This window comes from Gadus morhua, chromosome 17 (assembly GCF_902167405.1).
Source record: "Gadus morhua chromosome 17, gadMor3.0, whole genome shotgun sequence".
Classification (NCBI taxonomy): Eukaryota; Metazoa; Chordata; class Actinopteri; order Gadiformes; family Gadidae; genus Gadus; species Gadus morhua.
Window position 1 is genome coordinate 9994909 of NC_044064.1, and position 17500 is coordinate 10012408.

Consider the following 17500-nt stretch of genomic DNA (forward strand, 5'->3'; position numbering starts at 1 on the left):
TGGGGGCGGACCGGGCCCAGGACGCCAAGAAGGTGGGGAAATCCTAACATGACAGTAGAAAACATTAGAAAAAACGTTCAAGAAGCCATTCATTGATTCTCATGATTTATTTTCAGCATAGTAGAGTATTTATGCCCCCTAGTGGTCATCAAAAATATAATGCTGCTTTATATACAGAACAAGCTCGACAAAATAACTGCTTTTTTCGACATAGTCCCAACCGGACATCAAGTGGGTGGAGAATGCAAAGCCGCTGTTCAAAGTGAGAACGAGATTGGCCTCCACGATATACACCCAGGTAAGAACAACCAGAACACTCGTTCACATTCACACCAATCCCCACACCGCGCCTAGATGGAGCTCCGAGTTAGAGTTATATACTTTATACTTTATTAACATCAACATGTATCACCACTTGTTAAAGTGACGGTAACTACAGTATGTGTATCTCAACTTGTTTGGTAACTATAGTATGTGGATCTTAACTTGTTTGGTAACTATACTATGTGTATTTTCTCTCAACTGCAGGACCTGCATCTCCACAAGTTCTTCCAGCACTGCCAGCTGATGAGGAGCAGCCCTGAAGGGAACCCAGCCGAGCTCATCAAGTACCTAAAGGTGAGGCACTGAGGTTCCCGCCCACCTCCTCGCTCACATCTGGTTTAGGTTCTCCTCGCATGGTTGACACCGCCACAGGTGTACGAATGGGTGACAATAATGTAAAGCTCTTCGAGTGGCTCATGGCTTTAAAAGCGCAATATAAAAGCAGTCTGTTTACCGCTAAAGGAACCCTTGTCTCCGTCTCTACAGTGCCTACATGCGGTGGAGACCCAGGTCATGGTCAACTTCCTGCCCATCATACTGATGCAGCTGTTCGAGGTGCTCACCACGGCAACCAAAGAAGCCCACGACGTGGCGGTCAACTCCCTCCGGTCAGTGCCGTCCGGAGCGCTCTAAACGTCTTTCGGGTGGGAATGTCTAAGAAGGCCTGAAACATGGGGATTGCGAATTTCATCTCATATTTGAAGCGCGGAACAAAAAGGAACTAGAATCCTGTTGGTTCAATTAAAACCAGGGTGCAGCGGGATTTATTGTTTAGTTCAGTTCCACAAAAAGGGCTAGTTTATTTTGGATGTCAAAATCCAGGATTTTCTTTAGCGTCCGATGGAAGGCGTCACAGTGCTTCGGGCACAGGTCTCATCACGGGGTTCAGTTAGCATAGAAGGTCAAAAGGTCGGGATGGACAGATTTTTTCCAAAAATTCAGAAAAAAAAAAGAAAAAATTCTAATTGTATGTTTTTGTGTGTGTGTGTGTGTGTGTGTGCGTGTGCGTGTGCGTGTGCGTGTGTGTGTGTGTGTGTGCGCGCGTGCGTGTGTCTGTCCTCAGGGTTATCATACACATAGTATCCAGGTGTCAGGAGGAAGGGCTGGAACACTACCTGCGCTCCTTTCTCAAGGTTAGAAGCACACACAAACACACACACACACGCGCACACACACACACACACACACACACCGAACACACAAACACACACACAAACACACACACACCATCTCGCTCTCCTTTTTCCTGCTTATCACATGTCTTATTTGATTTCAAAGTTCTGATATTCACAAAAGCAGGTTGGAGTTACACAGGTCGTTACGGAGCAGGTAGGGGTTAGACACTGAATACATAGCCCAATTAGGAGCAGGTAGAGGCATATTTTTCTGGGAGGCCTGCAGGTTAGACAGGTTGGGATTCCAAATAACCTAGCCACTACATACAATTCTACCCAAGGTTTAATCATTTGATCTCTTTTGTCTCAATAAACTCTGGTTTGGAAGGTTGTCTCTTAAATGGCAAAGAAAGCTGAAAATACAATAAATATAAAACAAACATCGGCCATGTATTGTTTTCCCACCCAGTATGTGTTTGTGACAAATTGCTCCACAACCGTGAGCTCCCCCACCACGCATGAGGTGCTGGCAACTGCCGTCACCGCCATTCTCAGGCAGACAGCCGACGTCAACACCAGCAACAAGCTGCTCAAGGTATTCCATTCGATTCAATTCAATGACCAACATCGACCACTAGGAGTCGCTGTTACACTCGCTATTATTGTTATCAAAGTGACTGTTGATGAATACATGCACGTGTCAAGTTTCTGATTTTACTTTGCTCTGCCTGTAAAAAGATATGATTATGTGTTGATTTTTTGCTGAATAGTCAAATATAAAAATAAAGTTAAGTCATGATATAAGTCTACACCTATTTTCACTTAGGGTGTAGACTTCTTCCATTTTAAACACCTTTCGGCCATGGCAATATTAATAATGATGCTTATTTATGAAGTAAGATGTACGTTTAAAATGAAATCAAGGAAAGCTGATAGGGATGTGGGGGTACATCAGAAGAAAAAGGTACAGAAACATAGAATGAATACTACTTTCCTATTCAATTATGATACCAACAATGGCCAGGACATGGTGTCATTTCCCTCACTGTCTTATTGATGAGAGTAATATCTGAAATAAAATAAATGCTCAAGTAGCTTGGAAAACTGGAAGTAAGGGGAGAAGGAAACCCTTGCACAACACTGCTCAGCGTTCTCCTTCCCTTGATTGGGTAACAAATTTCAATAGTGCTCTTCCTGTTACACCACAGTTGAAATCCTGTTCCTCCTTCCTGACCTGTTAAATGTATGTGGATTCACAATGATAATAATGACCAGAATGCTGTTATCAACAGCGACTGGGTCCCTAGTGATGGACCTCTAGTGATGGGCCCCTAGCGATATGCCCATAGCAATGGGCCCCTAGTGATTGGCCCATAGCAATGGGCCCCTAGCGATATGCCCTAGTGAGGCGCCCCTGGTGATCACCCTCTCTGTCTCCCTCTCTGCTTCCAGTACTCCTGGTTCTTCTTTGAGACCATGGCCAAATCCATGGCCCAGTTCCTGCATCAGGGAAGCCGCATTAAGGTGAGTTGATGGGCTGCCCTTCCCTCTGGCTCACACCTCGCTCCTACAGGCTGAGACCTGTTGGATTGTTGCTCACGGCCGGGGGGGATAAGCACCAGGAACAGGAAACTCATGCAATGGAAATTCACCCCCCTCTTCTCATAAGTTACATTCAAACGGAGTTCGACCAGGATCAATCCATTGAAGGGCACCAGAAGGGCCTTTTCAGGGAATTTGGGGGCCCCAAGGTAGACTTCCGAGCCGGGGGGGGGGACGGGGGACTGCAGTGAGTGCGTACTACAGTGAGAGTTTCAATGAGCGCTATCAATTAATCGCCTGTCCCCTCCCTTGTCCGTTCCATTTGGAAACATGTTTGGTCAATATGTTTTTTTTTTCTTGTTTCATATAAATTCATTAATTAAGGGCGCCACCAGAGGGCGCCCTCAACACATTTGCCGTCCTAGGACTAGGCCGATCGCAGATCAGTTTGTCGTTGCATTTTATTCATAACCAGTCGTTGTCTTGGGGCCCCAGGCCAGCTCGGGGCCCCAAGCAATTGCTTGGTTTGCTTGCCTTCTCACGACGGGCCTGGGCACCAGCACTGCTTTCTTACCCACTATATAAAGGGCTCCCCACCTTTGACTTGAGTCTTACCGTTAAATGCTGCAAAAGTCCTTTCGTGGGACAACTCGTATGCAAAGGGTAATTATTAGGAAAATACAAATGCAGTGCCAGAAACCCCTTTATACACAAGGCCATGGCTGTGGAAAACAGTGGAAACGTAAAATGTATTTAGCATACACAAATTTACACAAATCATCCATGGAGAACGTGTGATGGGTCGCACAAAGCGACAATATTTTGAATTAAATAACAAGCCATGACATTGTTTTTACTGGAATGTCTATGAATACATATCTCCTATAAAAAGAAGAACGTCATCTCTACCCAAGATGTTGTTTTAACAACACGTCATGCTGGTTCAGATCCTGGCAAGGACACCACGTTATCTTTGTGTGTGGGTGTGGTTTTCTGTGTTTTGGGTTTGTTGGTGCGGGTTTGGGGTGTAAGTGCACATGGCGATGCTCAGGTGATGATTCATTAAGGCTGTTAACATTTGGTAATTGAAAGCAAGGACCGAGTGCACTATTCTGGAGCGCTGTATTTATCATTTCACTGTCACTGATGACGTCCCTCCTTGGGGCCGGAGGGTATCTCGGTTCACGTTTTGGCGGTGTGTTTCGGGGGTTCCTCAGATGCCGCGCAGCCAGCGGTTTCCAGACAGCTTCAACCAGGCGCTGCAGTCCCTGCTGCTGTCCATCATGCCCCACATCACCATCCGCCACGTGGAGGTCCAAGAGGAGGCCCGCTGCATCAACCTAAGCCTGGCCGTCTTCATCAAGGTCTGACCCTGAGCCCTGAGCCCTGAGCCCTGACTCGGCCCCACCAGACCTGATCAGAGGCCAGCAAACCTAGGACACACATAAATGCACAAACACACGCACACACGCACGCATTCACACAAACACACACACACACACACACACACACACACACACACACACACACACACACACACACACAGACACTCCTCTGCTCAGTCACAATCCGCTATAATCCTATTGTTGGGACCATTATTAACACGCCATCAGGCATTTAACACACCAAAATAATTTTGAACCGGTCTCTCTCTCTTTCTCTCTCGCTCTCGCTCTCTCTCTCTCTCTCTCCAGAGGTGCCTCTCCTTCATGAACAGAGGTTTTGCCTTCAGCCTGATCAACGACTACATGTGTGGCTTCACCCTGCATGATCCCAGGGTAAACACATACACACACACACACACTCACTCACTCACTCACTCACTCACTCACTCACTCACTCACTCACTCACTCACTCACTCACTCACTCACACACACACACACACACACACACACACACACACACACACACACACACACACACACACACACACACACACACACACACACACACACACACACACAAACACACAATGGTGCAAAATATCTACTGTATGTTGGCACCATATGTTTGGACATATGTTGTGCAATGTCAATCATGTGTTGACATCGCACAACTTATGTTGTACGAAAGCAACTTTTACTGTCGACACAAACACATCACACCGTTTCCTGCAGCGAAAGTAGCAGTTGTAATGTAAGCCCAGTTCAGACCAAAGATTCACCTTGCAACGACTTGCAACTCGCAACTCCTTGCCACGCCTTGCAACGAGACGGGCTGCAACGTTCTAAAACTGGGCAGTTCACACTGGCTGCAACGCGCTGCAACGGTCTGCGACGGTAGGTGGTTTCCCTAGCAACTGTGAACGCAAGTTCACAAGTTCATCTGGCTGCCTTTCGTGTTTTCACGAAGAATTTATAACTTTTTTGCGGAAAATTTCTATGTGGGTCTACGGTACAACGGTATGAAATCCGACCTTATTAATATTCCCCCCCACGATGGTATGAGTCGAATCCCGTAATGTATCATATTTTAAGCATTCGTTTTTCATTTATTTCGGCTTAAAACTGTTCTACGTGACAAGTTTCTTCCAATTACACTCCAAATACGAATGAGATGGGAATGTTTTTGACATTTTATTGAAAGACAAATCAAAGAGGCATTCGCAAGGACAGCTACGTGTCTGGCCCGTACGTACAAACGACGCATTTCGGCTAATGGTCACCAGTTAACACGGTCACGAGTTGAACTTAATAATAATAATAAATGAAATTTATATAGCGCTTAATATGATACTCTAAGACGCTTTAAAACACTACACCAAGTGTCATCTACGGTTGGTGGCGAGTCGGAATGCGTTACTAAACAAAGACGCAAATAAATATGTTACGACTGCAACTTCACACCCTATGGTGGCAGTTGACTCGTGTTTACAGCCCGTAAAGTTCGCCTTTGCCTGTGCAATCAACGTGAAAGATAAGATCAGGGGCACGGCGCCGTCTGGGGCAGGGCACTCAGACCTAGCCAGGCATGTTGTTTTGAAACGTATTGAAATCTGAATGGCATTTCAAAGCATTGTTGAACATCAAACAGTGCTATATTGCAATGGGATCAACAAACAACAGAACGCCTTCTTTTTCGAATGAATTCTTTTTTCAAACATGTCCAACAACAGGTTGTCTCAGTAAACGTGTCAAGCATAGCAAATATAAATAAAGTTAGCAGTAGCCAAGAGGCAGTGGAAGACTAGCATAGAACATATGAACATTGCAAAAACACAAGCAGCAATCCCTGCGACTAAAGGCGGGGAATATGGACAGTAAGAGTGTGTGATCAACGCTCCATTATATACTGACAAAGCCACGGTTTGGGAAAGGATTGAGGCCGCACCAACCACCATGACATCCCCTCAAAGCTCCTCCTTATCGAACAGCATATCACTCAGTACGCCCCACCCCAGAGACTGGGATCACCCTGCATGAACCCCGGGTTAACCCATACACATACACACACACACACACACACACAGACACACACATATAATGGGGAAATAACAACGTATGTTTGCACCATATGTTTGGACATTATGTTAACACATCACATCGTTTCCTGCAGCGAAAGTAACAGTCGGAATATAAAAGTTATTTAAGGTTGGTGGTGAGTCGGAATGCGTTGCTAAACAAAGTCCACCTTATGTCATGCTAGTACACTCTCACTCACCTCACTTCAGTAAACACAGTGGACAATCAGCAGTGCTCAACACACTGCAGGTGGACACCATACATCTAACGTAACTGGAAATAAATGTCCCATCCACCAACCATCATTCTATTAATATCTTTGCCACACTAAGACCACTAAACTGTCCATACTGGTTATATCTTCCATAGTGTGCTCGTATCTATACTACTGTAATAGATCCTACCCACTTCCTTCTCTGTGGCCTCTGGGCTGAGCCGTCGACAGGTCAGGGTATGTCTCTCAACTGGCTTTTGGTTCCACCAAGGAATGCCTTATCTCAATGGGATAACCAAACAACAGAATATTTTCTCTTTCGAATGTGCAAAAACAACAAAGAGAGGGGACAGAGACGCTCGACCCTGGGTGAAGGTAGAGTTCCACTTCCTCCTTCTTCAAACCTGTCCCGATCATTCAGTTCAAACAGGTCGAAACATGTTTTCTCGACGATGTGAGGATCACAGATAAACACCTCGTCTGTTGCTCGCTGCTGGCACTGCCCTCGGCCCGTGACTCAGCACCCAGCTAGTCTCCACGGCGGCCCCCAGAGTTTCGAGGTTCTCAAATTTGGAAGCTGGCGCCAAATATCGATATATTTTTTCTGCTGTATTCCTGAAGAGTTAGACAGGAAATATCACCCCAAATATTTATATTTTACTTCAAATAAAGTACTCTGAACAGATTTCCCCGCTCCTTGAGGTGGCGCTGAACACATGAATGAAGGAAATTTGAACGGAAGATAACAAACCGCGACATTATCGATATCGCTGGCCATGTATCGCGTATCATATTGTGAGGCACCGTGGGATTCCCAAACGTAGTAACCATAGACATCCTATAGACGCAGCATTGGCTGCTGGGACGCGAGAAATGCAGTCGCCATCTTGAAGTGGTGATGGGGAGCCAGGGAGTAGCATAGAGTCCGAGGGGAGATTGGAACAGAGGATGTATTTCTGCTTTGGGAACACAGTTTCGTATCGACAACCACCATTCAGACTTGTTATCATTGGTTGTGTCTGTGTTTCATGAGATTAGGCTGCACCACATTGCCGAACTCGCCTCTCTTGAACTTCAGAAAGGAAGCACGAGAAAGAAGTTATGCAAAACAATCCTCTTTCAGGGTTTTAATCCCACACAGATATTGATATTTTTTACATTCATACTGCCTTGCATACACTACATGCATTACTGCTTTTTTATTGTATTTTGAATTTCACTCCTAATTCATGATAATCAGGCCTTATGCGTTAGATTTATTTTCCATGATAATTATTTTGTATTTTATTGTCTTATTTTTAAAACACTGTGAATGGTCAGTCTGCATTTACCCTGGCCCCTTTTTTTTATTTTAAATTTCACTCATTCTGGTCTGATCATTTGCCTGTATCAATTCCCTCCAGCAAACTCCAGTCCATTCCATCGATCCATCCACAAATAAACATTCATTCAACATTCATACAAATCAGCCGATTTGTATCATGACGAATTTCATTTTAGGCAAAGTATAAGACAATACTTTCTTAACAGTGTAATTGTAACCATGATTTAAATGGAGTCATCCAAGTAACAATATTCAAATACTTACATTGTTGGGTAAGACAGAATTTGGTTTTATCTGAATCCAGTGAAACAGATTGGTGGTTTTAGCTGATATAAAAACTTTCAGGTGTTTATATGTTGTTTAAGTATTTGGCAGACGCTTTATACCAAAGCAACATGCATAAGAAATACATATAAAACAATCACTGTAAACATTATAATAATTTAAGGAAAGAATGTTAATAAAAGTAAATACAAAACATCATTACAAAGTGTCAAGACAGAATAAACTGCTGCTGCAGCAACAGTCAGAGATACAATCTATAAGGTAAGATATATAGATATCAAATGTATTCATACATTGTTTATGTAGGATATATATTGTAGCGGGCCAGTGGGTGTGGGGTTTCCACGCTACCAAGTCGGATAGATAAAATGACACAACACAGAGAGCAGGTCCAAAGCCGAATGGTTTATTTATCCTTGTAAACGAAACCAGGGTGGGAAAAGGGTCAGTACAGTATATGCCGCAGTACAAATGTCCGTCCAACCCCTTCCACCTATCTCTCTCCCTTAGGGCGTTCCACGCTGCCAGGCGATCACACAGATCCTGCCGGTCCTTTGCTAGCCCTAGCTTCTCTAGCCTTTCTCCCCTTAGCCTTCCTATTCTTACACGACTGTTTGCTCGCCCTCTTAAGCCCAAGCACCCCTGCTTAACGATCCCCAGGCTTGCCTTGTTAAAGGGAGGAAGTCCATATATGGCTTGGGGGTGGAGCCAGCAGGTTGCCAGACCTACCACTCCCCTCACTCCTCCCTGGCGTCTGCCACTATATAGCCTAATCATTTATTGTTTCTTCAACTTAAAAATAGCTGACCGTTTTTTCCCCTTCTCTGGGTTTATGTTCCCAGTTTTGATCTCGGACGCCTGGTCACTTCTAGCATATAAAAATATTCTATTACTGTTAAGCCAACTATGAATAATAAAACACGCCAAACCATGTGTCCTTTATCATAGCTACACGTATGACAAAAAAAACGCGTGAAAATCAGTGGTATTCAGTGAGGTATGATTGATTAAATGCGCTGACAGTTCATTGCTCCAGCCAAACGGATTGCACTGAGCGGAGCGGATCACCACTCCAAGATGGCGGCCCGCGTCTCGTCAACGGCAGTAGGCAGTAGTGTTCGATGCTCCGTCTATGATATAGGATGTCTATGCTAGTAACCACTGGTCACTGCCCCCCCTCCCTCAGGTGCTGACGGAGATGAAGTTTGACTTCCTGATGACGGTTGGAAACCACGAGCACTTCATACCACTTAACCTGCCCATGGCCTTCGGACGCACCAAGCTGCAGAGGGTGCAAGGTGAGTGTGTGTGTGTGTGTGTGTGTGTGTGTGTGTGTGTGTGCGTGTGCGTGTGCGTGTGCGTGTGTGTGTGTGTGATATTTTTTGTGTGTATGCATGCTGGTCTCTGTGTGTGTTTCTTGGTTTGTGTGTGTGTGTGTGTGTTTATGTGTGTGTGTGTGTGTGTGTGAGTGTGTGTGCGTCTGTTCAACCCCTTCCCTGTGAGTGTGTGTGCGTCTGTTCAACCCCTCCCCTTCTAAGGGGAAAAGCATTTCTTGGAGGACACTTGTGATGAGAAATCTCTAATGAGGTCACATTCATGCCATCCTAAGAGATGCTAATGGGGTCATGAATGTTTATCACTTTTTTAGTGTTTGTCACACTGTAGAACCAAACTAGAGCACCCAAAGTGTTCACAGGGTTTACTCTAAGCCTGGTTCATCAATAATACCCATCTTGGCCACAGAGTACACAAAAGCAAAATAAGGTACCCCCTTTCAGTGGGAGAGAGGAAGGAAGCCCCCTTTAGGCGGGGGGAGAACTTACACACAGCGGGGTGAATTCACTTGTAATAATGGACACTTTTTTATCTTGTGTGATAATATTGGTCGGATCCATTGCTCCCAAGCACCTAATAACTGCACAAACCACCACACCCATACCAACTTACAGCCCCCTCCACCCCATCTCCCCTCCTTCATCAACATCAACACCAAAGTCACACCAAAACCAGGTCATGTGATGTGAGGCTGCACATACTTGTCTTGGCTGTACCCCTCCCCCCCTCCCTTCCAAATCTCCATCCTCATTAGTGAACGGTCAATCGTTTGGGCGTCTCGCTCAAGGATGCCTTCAGGTTATGCCGGTAGGCATTGGGGTTCGAACCCAGAACCTTTGGTCTGGGAGAGAGGAACCCCTTTACCTACCGACCCCTCAGCCCCATACTATGGTCTTCAACAGGCAGAGATGTGATGGTAATGGGCCAACACAGGTGTGTCTCACGACGTCCACCATGGCCCCCGGCATACCCACACACCCATGGTCGTTTGAATGAGCTGAACCTGTTTGGCCCCTACCTCAACACCTCTGTCACGAGGGCCTGTCCACCCCCACAGTCACGCCATCAAACCACCCCCGCACTAAAGGCTCCACGTGCATGGACTGTTCATATTTACTTTAATTTTGTTCACCCCCCCCCCCACCCCCCCTCCTCCCCTCCTTCTCTTTTTGTGTTTGCCTGTGGTCAGATTTAATTTCGTACGCCTCGGAGATGTTTGGCACAGTAGGTAGGTGGTCTGCAGCGTACGTTCACCGGTCCGCCTCCGCCGAGCAGACTCCTGTTTGCCTTGTTTTCCCCTCTCCTTCCTCCGTCCTCCGCTGGCTTCCTCCCCCCACGCTGCGACCGACGCATCCCCGCCGCGCCCATGCTAATGCTAGCGCCTACCGATGCTGCTAGGCTAGTCTTCCATACAGCCCAGCGATGGCTTGCCAGGATGTGTGTGCACAGGGAGGGTGGGCTGTTGGGTCCACACACTGGAGCACACGTCTCCTCCTTCTCGCTTGGCAGGCCTTCATACTTCCTCCACATCGAGGATATCTTCTCCCTCTCTGCCCGTGGGTCCCTTTCGTCTTCCGAGACGAGGACTCCTCTGGCGAATGGCGAACCTCCCCGATTGTTTTCTCTGCATGTTAAATCAACGCTGTGGTCGGCCGCTCTGGAGACCTGTGTGGATGTGATGTCGACCACTCGGCCTGCGTCACCACTCTTGCCACCGCTCATTGACCAACGGACTGGCCCGTTGGAAACCACAGGGACAAACCCCGCTCTTGTCTGGCCTATGACCTCTGACCCTTGACCCCCCCCCCCCCCCTCCCCCCAGACCAGAACCTGGAGTGCAGCCTGACCGAGGACTACTGCCGGAACCACTTCCTGGTGGGCCTGCTGCTGCGCGAGGTGGCGAGCGCCCTGCAGCAGCAGCACAGCGCCGAGGTGCGGCAGGTCGCCGTGGCAACCCTCAAGAACCTGCTGGTCAAGCACGCGGCCGACGACCGCTACACCATCTACAAGGTGAGTAGCCCCTTCAAACCATGGATGTTCCCCCGCCCACCGAACCACCCCCATCCCTACAGGGACGGCAACCGAAACAAAACAGCAGCCAGCCACTCACACCACATCGTTAAACACATACAATGTAATCAACTTAAATAAAGCACAGAATAAGATAAAAATAAAAATACAAATTAATCAACGCAATACAGAAACTTGAGCACCTGTACTTCAGCCTTCCAGTGTTTGGACATGGTGTTAGGGAGCTCAAAGGTCAGGGGTCAGCCCCAGGAAAACAGCTCCATGCAGAGAGGTATGGACTGAGTCTGTGGGAAGAGCCGGTCAACCATTAGAGGAGGAAACCAAGGGTTGACTCTTAGTGTGGACTTGATTTGTTCTAAACAAGGTAGGTTTGAGGTTTGTGTGTTGGAATGAGGATTGGGTGAAAATAGAAATGAATTCCTGTTATGTACACTTTCTTTGTTGCTGTTGAGTCATCGTAGATTGAGGTGTTTACCTCGTTCTACATCTCACGTGTAAGATGGTTGTCGTTCTTGGAATATTGTTGAATTTTGGCACGTCCTTTCAGAAAATTCTTGGCAGGCGATAAACAAGATAATCTGTCAATCATGCAGATGGGAGTTGTTCATCGTGAGACGCTGATTGGACAACTACGCATAACTTGGGTTATTTATGGGGATCTATTATGTGTTAGGTAATGGGTGTTTGATTCATGGAGATTCATGGTTTTGCTCTAACAAGATTTTGTTGTTATCCTGTAACAATGACAAAAATCAACTGAACTGAACTGAACTTGAAGCCAGGCTGGTAAGGGGGGTATAATACAGCTACCAAGCAGGAATATCAAAATGCAGACCAGATGGAGAAGAAACAAGGAGGTAGGAACCTCTTGACGCTTGATTCAAGATGGCTTCCCTTTTTGGTCCGACTATCATTGGACATTGACCTACAAGGACACCCGTATATAGCCTGACATCGCCAGAGTAGTGCAGTTAGTCTCAAACCTCTCATTTAATTTTTTATTTCCAACGCAGCACGGAGCGACAAAAGAAACTCTTTCTTCTCAACAATTGCTAAAAGTGTAGTAATTAATTTTTCTTTTAGTGAAAATATAACATCCAGTTCGTTAAATACTGTCTCCTGGATTTGCTTGTTGCCCGGGTCTCAAAGGAGGGCGGTCAACAGTACTTTTCTCCTCTCCCAGGCTAGCGGTTGTAGCGTCGGCCCAACTGTTTCATTATCTCCATCGTTGTTGGACTAACGTGTGTCATGTGCACTAAACCAGTCGGTTATGCAAACCCCTGAGGGGAAATATGCAAATGCAGAAACGTGTTTGACAAGAAATACATATAATCAGACTGTTTGTCGTGACTTGGCGTCTGAGAGATAAGGAAGTGCGTGCTAGCCAATGTCTGCACGCACAGTTGAATCCTTATTACTGTGCACATAGGTTTTGAATGCTGCTGTCTGTCTGCCGTCTGTCTGCCGTCTGTCTGCTGTCTGTTGCCATACTGTCCACTTCCAGCTCAACAGCTCAGCGAGACATACTCTGTCAACAACCAGCGTGGTTGGGTGCTGGGTGATGTTTCAGCTCGATTATGGCGGTTACATTAGTGGAACAAACTAAACAAACGATCAGTTCCACAGAGTACATAGAGTTAAGGATGAAATGGAATGTAAAACCAAATAATAATAAACCAAAAATACAGTTTAAACTGTATTTGTCATTTTTACCAATGATCCAACCCGGTCTCACGAAAAGTCGTGACACTGTCACGTTATTTAATCTATTGAAACGTGATCAGGATCACGTATTTTCAAAATTTTCGAGTTTTAAAGCACAAATTTCCGGCCGTGGTGCAAACAATATTATTCAAGAGTTATAATCAAGCCCAACACATCAATATTAGTGTCAACCCATTAAATACAATATGATTTCTAGATGTCATGGCAACGTCCGCTCGCGACACTGGACTTGCGAGGCGTCGACGCGGACTTTCATTCACATAACCAAAAACAAGACAGTAGATGGCTAGATAAAATAAACATCAAGACATACAGCGCACCTGCATTTAATATATCCGTGAATTGTCACAATTTCTCAGAATCAAAGGTGAAAGTAGAAACGGGTGGCCTAAAGCTGTCATATTGTTCACAGACAAGTTTAAGTAGAAATGGGTGGCCAAAAGCTGTCATATTGTTAGTTATCATTGACTTGAAATACATGGGTTTGAAATTTGTGCTGTAAAACACGTAAATTTTGAAAATACGTGATCCTGATCACGTTTCAATAGATTAAATAACGTGACAGTGTCACGACTTTTCGTGAGACCGGGTTGAATGATCAAGGTTTGTGTACACACCACTAATTTAGATTTAAAACTGAGACTTCCATAAGTGGTATAAAAATGTATGTGTAATTAAGTGTTATTATTATTGTGGTTGCAAAGCAAGCCACACGATTGTTATCAGTAGTACGTAATATAGTAATATAGGGTATTAGTATATGCTACACGTACATGTGCTTGGTTCACTATCTCGGGATATTGGGCTATATCCCATGATTCAGATCTCAAACTCGGGATATTGTTTTCAGCGCACGTGACACGCGATTCCCCACTATTCACTTCGCTTTCGGTCGTGCATATATGAATGCTGTGCGCATGTACTGTAAGGGAACAATCATTGAAGTCAGTTTCTTATACAGTAATATTCATATTTAATATTGAAAAAGGTCCAAAACACTAAAAACCACCAATCCTAACGTGAACACTTGAGAGTTGTCGAATGAAATAGGCATATGTAGATCAGAAGTACTTTGGTCTCCAAAAGGTTTGGAAACGCTTTGACAACAGGGGTTAGCTCCGACTCATTGTCAGTAATAGCAGGGGAACACCCCGCCCTGTTTATACTAGAACAGAAACTTGGTCTACTGTGGTTATATCTTGAACGCCCCACAGTCTACTGCTGTTTTAAAAAAAAAACGTAGGACTTATCTTTCTAAAAAAGCCTTTTGCTAATTTCCCTTTTACTGTTTATGCATTATATGTTTAAACAACCCGTTTTATTTTTTTTCCTCTCTCTTAAACTCCGTAGCACTTTGAGATTTCTGAATGTATAGTGCTCTACAAATTAAATATATTATTATTATTATTATTATTTTATTATTATCTTACATAGTTGGTTAATATTCTACTGCAATAAATCTTACCCACTTACTTTTCTGCTTCCCTGCCTTATTTGATATGCTGAATCTTTTTGGACGCATCATTGCCAAGTTTGGTATGCAAAATCCTCAATAGTGCCCGACCTTATGGTATTATATTCCTACGTACGTAAGTACGTCACGTTTTCTGGAACGCCGCCATTTGCACGACCGATCTCGCCAAGTATGGCCGCCCACACCGCTCATCTGAATGTTAGAGAGAGACAGAGATATATCGATTTTAGGCTCCGATCCTTATTTGTTATCCCTATTATTTTTTTTGTCCATTAGTATGCTTGCCTCAAATCAATCTTCATGACATATATATTTATTTAGTCCACAACCCCTCCCCATACAGTGGAGATATCTTGAAAGCCTTCAAGAGCACTGATGCCTACAAATATGCTGTGGCTGGATGGGTGAAGGACGCTAAAGCGAGGCACTTGGCCACCAATATTCTTTATCTGATAAGGGCAAAGTTAAGTACTATATATTTGTGACTTCTTGTGAACAGTTTGTGGTGGGTTACTATCATTGATCGTTGAAATCAGTCATCAAATCATAGACGATAATTTCGCCGGGGACGCTTAGGACGAGTTTTCTTCAAGATTCATTTTTTTCACCCACAACAAAACCCGATTTGAATTATTATGGATTATTTTGGACAATGAAGGACGTATTAATACCAATACTCTTTGGCTGGGAAGATGTAAACATTGGGTATATGGAGCAGAACATAGTGGGTCATATGTCAACGTTTTTTGTATGCGTTTTATTAATTAGTAAGCTACATGGATATGCCATCTTTCAGAACCTTTCATTACCTGCACTAAAGAGAATAAAAGAGTGCATCCTCATTGTTTGATTGTGGTCGTAGGAGTTGTTGTTACCCCTGAAATCAGTGGGTCAGTGGGTGGGATCGCTCGTCAAGATGGCGGCTCAAAGCTACAGTGACGTCACGTGAACCTTATGAATTGATTCTGTTAAAAACGGCAGCGTTTTGCAACGTATGATTCTGCAAATCAACCAATCAGAAGTCCCCATCAGAGAACGGCAGGGACCTTAAAAATCGGTGCGCCCATCAAGGACATCCCCCTTAGGTAATGTGGCAGTGTAATGTTTGCGTGGCTGTATCTTTCTGTACGTCTGCAGTTCATCAAATGGCCTTTACAGATGTATGTTGAGTACGGTTTTCCTGTTTTTTGGTGGCTAGAACCAGCAGGCCCGTATCTGCCTGCTGTATCTTCCCCTCGTGGAGCTGCTGTACCAGAACCTCAAACAGCTGTCGGCACCAACCTTCACCGCAAGCCCTGGGACGGGACTCAACGTGAGAGCACACGCACAACCACTCACCCAGCTCCACCCAGCTCGGTCCCAAAAATGGGTTCAACACAAATGGAAATTATATTCAGAATCCTTTCCTCCTGGCATTCGTGTTTTGACTCCCCTGACTCGTGTGTGTTTGTGTGTGTGTGTGCGTGTGTGTGTGTGTGTGTGTGTGTGTGTGTGTGTGCGTGTGTGCGTGTGTGCGTGTGTGTGTGTGTGCGTGTGTGTGTGTGTGCGTGTGTGTGTGTGTGTGTGTGTGTGTGTGTGTGTGTGTGTGTGTCCCTCTAGGGCTCCAGGGATGACCTCATATCCTCCTCCGGGTCGGTGGACAGCAGGAGAATCAGCACGGCCATCGACCGAGACCACGGTGAGAGAGAGCCTCACTGCCTCCGCCCCCCTGATCCATACACACTGTAGGTACAGGGGCGTAAACAGGAGATTAGGGCTCCAGAAAAAGGACATTTGTGTGGGCCCCTGGATATGGGTCGCAGCAAAGGGCCAAGCAGTCTCTGTTCTCGCTTAGCTGACATTAAAATGTAGCCTATTTCACTTCATGAATGCAGATGTATTGTGTAGGGATGGGGATCAAACCCGGTTCTTTCAAGGACCCGGTTCCACTTTTTCAAAACCCGAAAATCATTAACGTTTGGGCTTATCGATACCACTATCGAGTCCCGTCGTTCATTTATTTTTTTCTTTATCCCGTAGGTCCTGTAACATAATGTTGTGTCTCTTGAGTCGCGTCACGGCATTTAAATCAAATCAATCCAATCACTGCAGCGTGTCCACCAATGTTTTTGAATGGAATTGATGGCAACCAGGTATTACAAGTACAACAAGGGAAGTCTGGCAGTTAACTTTGCTCGCGAGGATGGCTGAACGGGTGAAAATCTCTTATTGTAAAGGGGGGAACACAAACCCAATGGCCAAGCACATTAGCATTGTGCATCAAATAAAGACCAAATGCAGTACCTTCGACTGTCCCCGAGTTGAAAAGACTCCTCCTGTCTCCTCCTTCTCCTTTATGTGTGTGTGTGTGTGTGTGTGTGTGTCCAGGTTTACTAGCTCAGAACGGCCTACTGGTTAGGAGGGAGGACTCTCGCGGCTCTCTGTTCATGGACCCCGGGACCCCTGACAGCACAGAGGTGAGCTCACACACACACACACACACACACACACACACACACACACACACACACACACACACACACACACACACACACACACACACACACACACACACACACACACACACAAACACCACACCAGAAACTACATACACACACACACCAGAAACTACACACACACACACACCAGTGTTTCCGCTAGAAGAAATTGGTGCCGGTCATGTGACCGGG

At 45.4% G+C, this 17500-nt stretch overlaps 1 protein-coding gene and 1 long non-coding RNA gene across 3 annotated transcripts in view; one reads left to right on the plus strand and one right to left on the minus strand.

Annotated features, from left to right (window-relative positions):
* Positions 1 to 17500, plus strand: part of dock11 (dedicator of cytokinesis 11) — a 77003-nt gene that overhangs the window by 35820 nt on the left and 23683 nt on the right. Inside the window, exons 21-35 of one of the 2 annotated variants that reach the window (XM_030339147.1) lie at positions 1 to 32; positions 215 to 298; positions 529 to 618; positions 811 to 932; positions 1388 to 1457; positions 1909 to 2034; positions 2892 to 2963; positions 4199 to 4345; positions 4676 to 4759; positions 9453 to 9564; positions 10791 to 10829; positions 11424 to 11611; positions 16030 to 16143; positions 16431 to 16509; positions 17199 to 17287. The exon at positions 1 to 32 is cut by the window's left edge and continues 93 nt beyond it. In XM_030339147.1, the coding sequence (XP_030195007.1) occupies positions 1 to 32; positions 215 to 298; positions 529 to 618; positions 811 to 932; positions 1388 to 1457; positions 1909 to 2034; positions 2892 to 2963; positions 4199 to 4345; positions 4676 to 4759; positions 9453 to 9564; positions 10791 to 10829; positions 11424 to 11611; positions 16030 to 16143; positions 16431 to 16509; positions 17199 to 17287 (1448 nt within the window). The remainder of the gene's footprint in view (positions 33 to 214; positions 299 to 528; positions 619 to 810; positions 933 to 1387; positions 1458 to 1908; positions 2035 to 2891; positions 2964 to 4198; positions 4346 to 4675; positions 4760 to 9452; positions 9565 to 10790; positions 10830 to 11423; positions 11612 to 16029; positions 16144 to 16430; positions 16510 to 17198; positions 17288 to 17500) is intronic. The other variant, XM_030339148.1, reaches the window with a different exon arrangement.
* On the minus strand, positions 3713 to 7098 carry LOC115530016 (uncharacterized). The gene is made up of 2 exons (XR_003973681.1): positions 6852 to 7098; positions 3713 to 4414 (listed from the first exon to the last, which is right to left on the minus strand). It is a non-coding gene; the product is annotated as an uncharacterized LOC115530016 (long non-coding RNA).